Raw genomic sequence first — 7,650 nt, 5'->3', positions numbered from 1 at the left:
ACCTGCCTCACTGGCTTTGTCTACCTGCTGTCTCTTTGGTGCAGATTGGTGAGAAGTGTTTTCTCACCATAAACGAAAAAAGTTGGTTAATAGTACTGGTATGTAAGGAATGAAGTCCTCTCAATACTCTCTGTCCATGAGGCCATTTGCAGGTCTGGGATCAGCTACGCTTTCTGAACACTCAAATGCCTGATTGAGAATAAAAATGACAAACTGGCTTGAGTTCAGTGCCTGGCGAGGCTGGTTGAGTCTGGATCCCATAATGTGGACCATGCAGAACTGGCACAGCCCAGCCTATAAATAATGCTGACAAATTTTAGAAGAAAAGAACACCGAACCTGGAGAAAACAAGTGGAAGCGCTATGAAATGAAGGTAGGCTTGTAGTGCTGAGATTTTGGTTTGAATAATTGCACCTTCATGGTATCTATCTGTTTATTCTTTCAACTTTTATTGTACTTATAATTTCAGACTTATATTACAGCAAGGCGCGTCATGCCAGTGTGGCTGTTATTGGCTCTGGTGTACCCTATGGCCTCTTTGACAGAGTTGTCAGTATGTGAATTATCCTATTCTATTCTATTATTAGACTTATTTCTCTCTTTGTTTTTATGTTGACATTGAAAATTGAGAATGTAACAGTCAAAGGTATTAATTACAGTGTTAACTGCTAAAAAAACTGTCATTCCTAGAATAAACTATTTTATAGATCCCTGCAGGGATCTGTTCTTTTGTTGGCCCCTTCCTGGATACTAGTATTATTTAAAAAATATATATATATTACCGTGTATAACTTCAGACTGTTTTTCCTCATTTAAGGCAATGGACTCATGTGGGTCAGAGGTTGCAGATATCAAGCGCAGCATAAGGAAACTGCAGAACAAACTCTTGATTAGGACTTGGCTGACTGAGCACTTGCAGACGCACAAATATTTCCGGCCATTTCCACCTGCTGTGCCTAACACTAAAACTGAAACTGACACAACGTCTGGTGTAAACCACAACAGCAGTGGAACATCAGACAAGTCTGGTATGACTGTGATGAAACCACTTCCACCAGCAGGCAGTTTAATTGTCCATGACAAAGGTAAAAACAACAACAACAAAAGCTCTAAATGTTAAATCTCAATTATGCAACATGAAGTACAGTATATTAAAAGTTAACAATACTAGAAATCTTTAAGACCTTTTATTGTTATCTTTCTAGACTGTTCTGAGTTATTTGACAGACTGAGACCACCAAGTGGTTTCTACCGTATCAGACCCAAACTACACCAGGAGCCATTTTTGGTCTACTGTGACATGGAGGATGGAGGTGGCTGGACAGTGTTTCAGAGACGCCGGTATGGGAGAGTTGACTTCAACAGGTATTTAGCCTGAGAATGTAGCCCAAATAAAAAGTGCTGTAAAAATGATGTTGTTAAATGTCTACTTAATTCTCATTTTAGAGACTGGGTGGACTACAGAGATGGCTTTGGAGACTTTAAACTGTGGAATGATGAGTTTTGGTTGGGGAATGAGCACATTTACTCTCTGCTCTCAGAAGGTCAACAATTATTAAAATCCCAGAAATGAAACAATAAAACCAAACATCCAATGCAATATAAATTCCTGGTCTTATTTTAAAATAGTCTTATCTTCTGCCTGATTGGCTGGTTGTTTTTTTAATTTTTGTTTGTATTTCTTTGTTCTAAAGGTAAGAACCTTGTGAAGATAGATCTAATGGCCTGGGATGGACAGAGAAGTCATGCATTTTATGAGAACTTCCGTATCACTGATGAAGCTGTAAGAAAAACAATGTTACTATACTGTTTCTTGGTCTCAGCTGTTAGCGCAATTCCAAAAAACACTATTTGCTTTAATGCCCGTTTCAGGATAATTATCGTCTCCAGTATGGGATGTACAGTGGGAAAGCTGGCGATGCTCTAACTGGTGGTGGGGGGGTGGTGGAGCAGTGGTCTGCCTGCCTCAGTGGCATGCAGTTCAGCACCAGAGATCAGGTCAGTCAGCTCTCACCTTTACCATTTCAGTGCTGTTTGTTGTGATATTAAAGATAATATGCAGATGATGACTGTGGTAACACTCATGGTGGTGATTGACAGGACAATGATCGCTACCGTCAGGGTAGCTGTGCTCAGGAGAATAAGGCAGGATGGTGGTTCAACAGGTGAGACCTTTCAAATTAAAGTTATAGTATGTAACTTAAGGTAGCACTAGCATGAAACTCTGCTCCACCCAGCACTCCCTCTCTTGGCTCCACTCTGCTCTACAGCGATCTGCTTTGCCTGGCTCTTCAGATATTTGTCGTTACAAAATTACAGTAAATAAGAATGCAACAAAACTTGCTGATCAAGGAGAAATTATTGAAAATCTCTGATTGGTTAGAGAGCTCAATCCTGCTAAAAACCTTTTAGAAGCTAATATCTCTGCACTGCTGCCAGAGCTGTTCAGTGAGTCTGGGTCACAGGAGGCTTCAACAGCACCTCTCCACATCAGGATAGGTTTTGGAGCAGATTTCTACAACAAAAATATTTGAAAAAGTTACATACTGTAGCTTTAATTCAAGTGGGCATTAATAATGCTCTGTTTGTAATCCTCACTCTGGTTGTTGCACAAACATTACAAGTTTAATTGTTTTATTTTGCCTGCTTACAACCATACTGGTCAAATTAAGGGCCTAAGTTTTCCATTTTATTGTAAAAAAAAAAGGCTACTGTTATTGTTCCACCTTCAACATTGTGATCTGTAACTTATTTTTTATTCACAGATGTCATGCAGCCAACCTGAATGGGAAGTTCTACCGCACAGGGATGTACAAGGGCCAGTATGACAATGGTGTGGTGTGGGGGACCTGGAAAGGTCTTTGGTATTCCCTTAGACACACCACTATGAAAGTGCGGCCTCTGCTTTTCTTGGATGCTATGGGCAGCGGAGCAGGGGAAATATAAAAAAACTTAAAGACACAGAATGAAGCTAAAGAGACTGACTGTCATGTTTAAATTCTTTATATTTGAATTGCTTTGCTTTATTATTTGAATCTATTGTGAAATATCCATAGTATAATATCTTCTATTTTCCAGTTAGAATTACTTTCTATAAAGTGTATGATATTACTCAAACAATTAAAAAAAATAGCATCTCAGCATAATGCCTGGCTTAAGTTCCTGTATTTACCAGTGGACACATTTGCTCTGCCAGAAGACAGTGGACTGCTCCCTCAGGGTTGGGAGTGACTTGCTGCTCCAAGTGAAGGAGTTTAAATCTCTTGTGGTCTTGTTCATGAGTGAGGGTAAACACTGAGCATGAGAGTGACAGCCGGATAGGGGCAGCCTCAGCAGGGATGCGGGCGCTGTACTGTGGTGAAGAAGGAGCTGAGCTGAAAGCTCTCAATTTATCAGTCAGTTTATGCTCAAACTCTCACCCATGGTCACAATCTCTTGGTAGTGACTGAAAGAATAAGATCACGAAAAGAAATGGCCAAAATGAGTTTCCTTCACAGGGTGGTGGGACTTAGCTTTAGAGATAGGGTGGCTGGACTTAGCTTTAGAGATAGGGTGTGGAGCTCAGACATCCAGGAGGGGCTCAGAGAAGAACCACTGCTCCTTCACATCCAAAGAAGCCAGTTAAGGTGGTTCGGGCATCTTATCAGGACGCCTCCAGGGTACCTTGCTTTGGAGGTTTTCTGTGCACATTTAACTGGTAGTAGACCCCGAGGTAGATATATTTCATCTGGCCTGGGAACGCCTCAGAATCCTGCCAGAGGAGCTGGAAAACATTGCCGGGGAGAAGAAAGTCTGGACTACCTTACTGAACCTGTTGCCACTGCAACCCAATCTTGGATAAGTGGAGAAAAATGAAAATGGAATGGATGTGAGCTAGACAAAAAATATGTTCATTGACACTAATGCCTATCAAAAAATTGAAATAAAACAATTGTAATGAAAAAATGCATTAGAAAAATATTTTTACATCTTATATTTGCTTCCCCTCTCGCAGATTAGCAAACCTATAATAAATCTGCAGCATCACAATACAGTCTTTACTGCTATGTGGTTATTGATTGAAGTTGCGAACATACCAAAGGGGGTTTAAGTTTGGGTTTGGGTTATAGAATAAATGTAAATACTGCAGCAATGGCAGGTATAGTGCTTCAAATCTGTGTGATCTACTCCTTCTCTGATGCATATGTTGAGGACAGATCTACATCCAACATCCTCTGTTCTGCCTCACTCAGCCTGTAGGGAGAGCCAGCACTGCTACTGTAGTCTCCAGACATTGGCAGAGAGCGGCAGCGACCTTTCCTCTGCTCTGAGGATGATACACTAAAGGTGGAGCTGCGCTGGCGGCCCTTGACCCCAGAGCAGGACTGAGCTTCCTTTAATTTCCGGGCTAGGATGTTCCTCTGGATTGGCGATGGGCCACGACGGTTCCAGTTTTTCTCAGCCCGCTCCATTTGATCCACACTCAGCTGGTTGGCTCTGTGAGAATAGACAGGCTCCGTGGCTGGACACCCAATGCCTGACATTCCCTCTCTACCTTTACCTCCAGGCTCACCACTCTTTTGCTTTTCCCAAGTGCCACTGAATTCTGCTTTAGCATGCTTTTCAGATGCAGAAGTATTGTTTGTGTTGGTCCCTGTGTGTCTGAGTTCACTGTTGTGAGAGGGAGCAGCTGTCTCTATCCAGGGCTTCCTCTGGTCATTTTTCTGGGGTCTGGACTTAGTCCAGTCTGAAGCCCCATACTCTGGAATGGGGTAAGAGCAGTATGGCTGCCTCTGCCATCTTTCTTTGGTCCAACAACTTCCTTCAGGAAGAGTCCGAGATCCCACCTGGAAAGGACAGTGTATGATCTTTGTTAATCTTGACACAAGACTCCACTAATATGACTGACAATACATACATCAAATATAGCTAAATAAAAATAATAATTAAAACTGGGATATGTTACCTGGGTCATGCTTCTCTCTCTGAACTGTGCAGAGGATAGAAGCTGGGGTTTGGTGTCAGTAAAACTGGAGGTCCGGCGGAAATTTGAATTCTTATGATATGAGTTTCCTATTCCTGCATTTGCTCTTCCTCCTCCTCTGAGACCTGTTAACCCACTTCTTTCTACCATCTCCACCCAGTCAGCAGTGCGGTCGTGCCATTTTGAAATGTCCTCACTTGCATGAGCAGAGACAGGAGGACCTAAGACCAGCTCCACTCTGGGACTCAGTCTGTCGGGCATGACCCTAGAAGTCTGTGATGGCAGCTCAGAAAAGGGAGCTGTGATATGAAAATCGTTGTGGTTGGTCTCATCCTGGATGCCCAATGGTAGGGCGGCATGAGCATATCCAGTTGGTGTAGGAATAGGGGAATTGGTGGGTGAAGCAGATGTCTCTATCAGGGTGTCATGGACAGGGCTTGAAGAGACATGGTACAGCTGTGTGGCCTCCTTTAATCCCTTCTTCTTCATCTCTTTCAATTGCTGCTGAGCCAACCGGTACCTTGAGAGACAATGATATTTTATTTTCCAAAATTGGGGAGAGACAGAACAACTTCGACCATAATGTTTTATGTGTGACGAAACTGAACACTGTTCTAAACATACCCAAATATTGGTGGCAACATCTTCTGACCTGCAGGAGACAGACTTTTTTGGTCCTGTGAGAGAGGTATCACCAGGGTCTGTGACAGAGGCTGACTGCCCAGGGAAGGCCTGTCATTCTGGGCTACACTCACACTCATTCCCCCTAGAAGGCCATGGCTGTCAGACAGACTGGGTCCTTGAAGGCTCTGGCCACAAATGGAAGCTTCATCAGAGAGCTTACGTCCCCCAGGGGAATGCATGGAGCCTGTGTGCACAGAGCTGCACTGAGGGGTCTGGCAAAGCTTCCTCCACACAGTCACCACAACAGTGGCCAGAATTACAGCCAGGCAAATGGAGATGCCAGCCACCACAACCATGTTACCACCTAGGGGTGTATCTTCAACATCAATAGGGGTGAGGGATGGAGAAGGGGTAGGCAACACTGGGGGAGAAAAGGAGAACATTTATTATGTGAATAACACATGGTTCACATTGTTCATCTATCCCATCACATTGCATTTAGGATTTTTTTTTTGTGAGGTAATATGAGGTACATTCCTGAGAACGTTAAGGGACAGAGAGAAAGATTAAGAAAACAAAGGAGATAAGGGGTGAAGTGACTGACCGACACAGTCCTCCAGTGAGCAGAGAGACTGTTCCTTCACCATTCCAGTGCACTGCAGCCCTAACACACCTGAGGGCAGCAAACACTCACGCACTCGTTCCCTCACTCCCTCTCCACAGCTTACACTGCATACACTCCATGGCTGCCAGGGCCCCCACGACTCTACCGAGGCACAGAGGACCAAAGGGTTAAATTGCAGATAAATATGTTCATTTATATACTGTATACAGTATATGTAACGGTGTTAAAGCGTATACTTCCTTAAGAAAAACTCACTTGTGTATCTGTATATAAAATAGCTGAATAACTGAGGTTGATAATTAAGTACAATTTAGAAAAAAGATGGTCTCACATGCCCCTAAAATAGAAAGTAGTGATATAGTCCTTATTTTTGTCTTAATGTCTGATTTTATGTTGTAAAACACAATAAAAGTGACTGATATGATTTTAAACATAGACCTATGAACCTAATATTTTTTTGTCTCCCACCATTAGATTTTATCAGTCTAGGATAATCTGGATGAACCTTCTTTCCATCCCTCAATTTCAGGTCTTATTGAAATGCTAAATGACAAGACATGTAGACTGTAATTCTGGGATTCCAAATGTGAATGTGTCAGTTTCTGAAATCTCACCAGTAGTCCTGTGAACCACCAAACAGGTCTGTGCTGGACTAGGAGAGTGACTGAAGTTGAAGACAAAACGGAAGCAGTACTTATTCCTTCCAGGGTAAAACACCGAACAGTTGAATTCTGTCTCGTTCTCTCCCTGAGTCAGCCAGTTAAAGGTCAGCGGAGGAGAGGAGGGCTCCTCTTGACCAAATCCTCTTCCAACACCCGCATCCTTATACAGCAATACTTTCCCATTCATGTGAGCACACGGTGGAGTTATTAGTCTAACAGTTATAGTCCCTTCACAACCACTCTTATAAGCATTAGCATTTTCCACCAGCAGTTTATAGGAGAAGATACGGGACAGGTAGAGAGGTCCAGAGCTCTTCACTTCGCGTTCTGTGTGAGGGGACCGTAGAGCTACTCGTATGAAGTCTCTTTCTGTGAATGGGAAGGCACAGGACAGCTCAACACTCTGAGAACGAAGGGGTTTGATTGAGCGTTGTGTGCGGGCTCGGACCTTGTCGATGCTGTTTCGCCCAATCTGGTTGTACTCCATGTAGCTGACTTCTAGGAAGAGAGTAGAGTTGGGGCTGCTGGGGCAAGCCTGAAAGTGTTCATTAGTGGATATCCCAACCTAGTGAGAGGCAGAAGATGAGAGGTATGACACTCATTCTGCAGCACAATAAAACAACTTAATTCGCAGAGTGTGAGTTCTTGTTTGTCTTGCCTGAAATGATCCTGAATGGTTTCTGGCTCTGTCCACAGCGATGTGAAAGGTGGGCCACTGCACCTGCAGTTCTGAACTCCACCACCAGGCAGTGCTCTCCACACTACTGCCATCTGTA

General features: G+C 43.2%; 2 protein-coding genes across 2 annotated transcripts in view; one reads left to right on the top strand and one right to left on the bottom strand.

Annotated features, from left to right (window-relative positions):
* The first annotated feature begins 314 nt into the window (after positions 1 to 314).
* Positions 315 to 3,347, top strand: fgl1b (fibrinogen like 1B). Its single transcript, XM_020598310.1, has 9 exons — positions 315 to 373; positions 470 to 553; positions 818 to 1,085; positions 1,206 to 1,365; positions 1,447 to 1,544; positions 1,695 to 1,783; positions 1,873 to 1,998; positions 2,101 to 2,165; positions 2,766 to 3,347. Exons 1-9 carry the CDS (start codon positions 368 to 370, stop codon positions 2,944 to 2,946), a joined length of 1,077 nt encoding a protein of 358 aa, XP_020453966.1. The 5' UTR covers positions 315 to 367; the 3' UTR covers positions 2,947 to 3,347.
* A 6-nt stretch (positions 3,348 to 3,353) lies between these two features.
* Positions 3,354 to 7,650, bottom strand: part of thsd1 (thrombospondin, type I, domain containing 1) — a 6,767-nt gene continuing 2,470 nt past the window's right edge. Inside the window, exons 4-9 of the mRNA XM_020598536.1 lie at positions 7,533 to 7,645; positions 6,827 to 7,439; positions 6,192 to 6,353; positions 5,588 to 6,008; positions 4,946 to 5,483; positions 3,354 to 4,826 (exon numbers count right to left, since the gene is read on the bottom strand). Coding sequence (XP_020454192.1) covers positions 4,164 to 4,826; positions 4,946 to 5,483; positions 5,588 to 6,008; positions 6,192 to 6,353; positions 6,827 to 7,439; positions 7,533 to 7,645 — 2,510 coding nt within the window. The 3' untranslated portion in view covers positions 3,354 to 4,163. The remainder of the gene's footprint in view (positions 4,827 to 4,945; positions 5,484 to 5,587; positions 6,009 to 6,191; positions 6,354 to 6,826; positions 7,440 to 7,532; positions 7,646 to 7,650) is intronic.

Source organism: Monopterus albus, unplaced genomic scaffold, assembly GCF_001952655.1.
Source record: "Monopterus albus unplaced genomic scaffold, M_albus_1.0 scaffold38.1, whole genome shotgun sequence".
Taxonomy (NCBI): Eukaryota; Metazoa; Chordata; class Actinopteri; order Synbranchiformes; family Synbranchidae; genus Monopterus; species Monopterus albus.
The sequence above is the reverse complement of the archived record's forward strand: the minus strand, read 5'-3'. Positions and strand labels throughout refer to the sequence as shown.

Excerpts from the sequence above, each read along its gene's own strand:
- fgl1b (XM_020598310.1), top strand. Across the intron at positions 1,366-1,446 it reads GGGAGAGTTGACTTCAACAG|AGACTGGGTGGACTACAGAG; the intron begins GTATTTAGCCTG and ends TTCTCATTTTAG. Across the intron at positions 1,784-1,872 it reads TCCGTATCACTGATGAAGCT|GATAATTATCGTCTCCAGTA; the intron begins GTAAGAAAAACA and ends TGCCCGTTTCAG.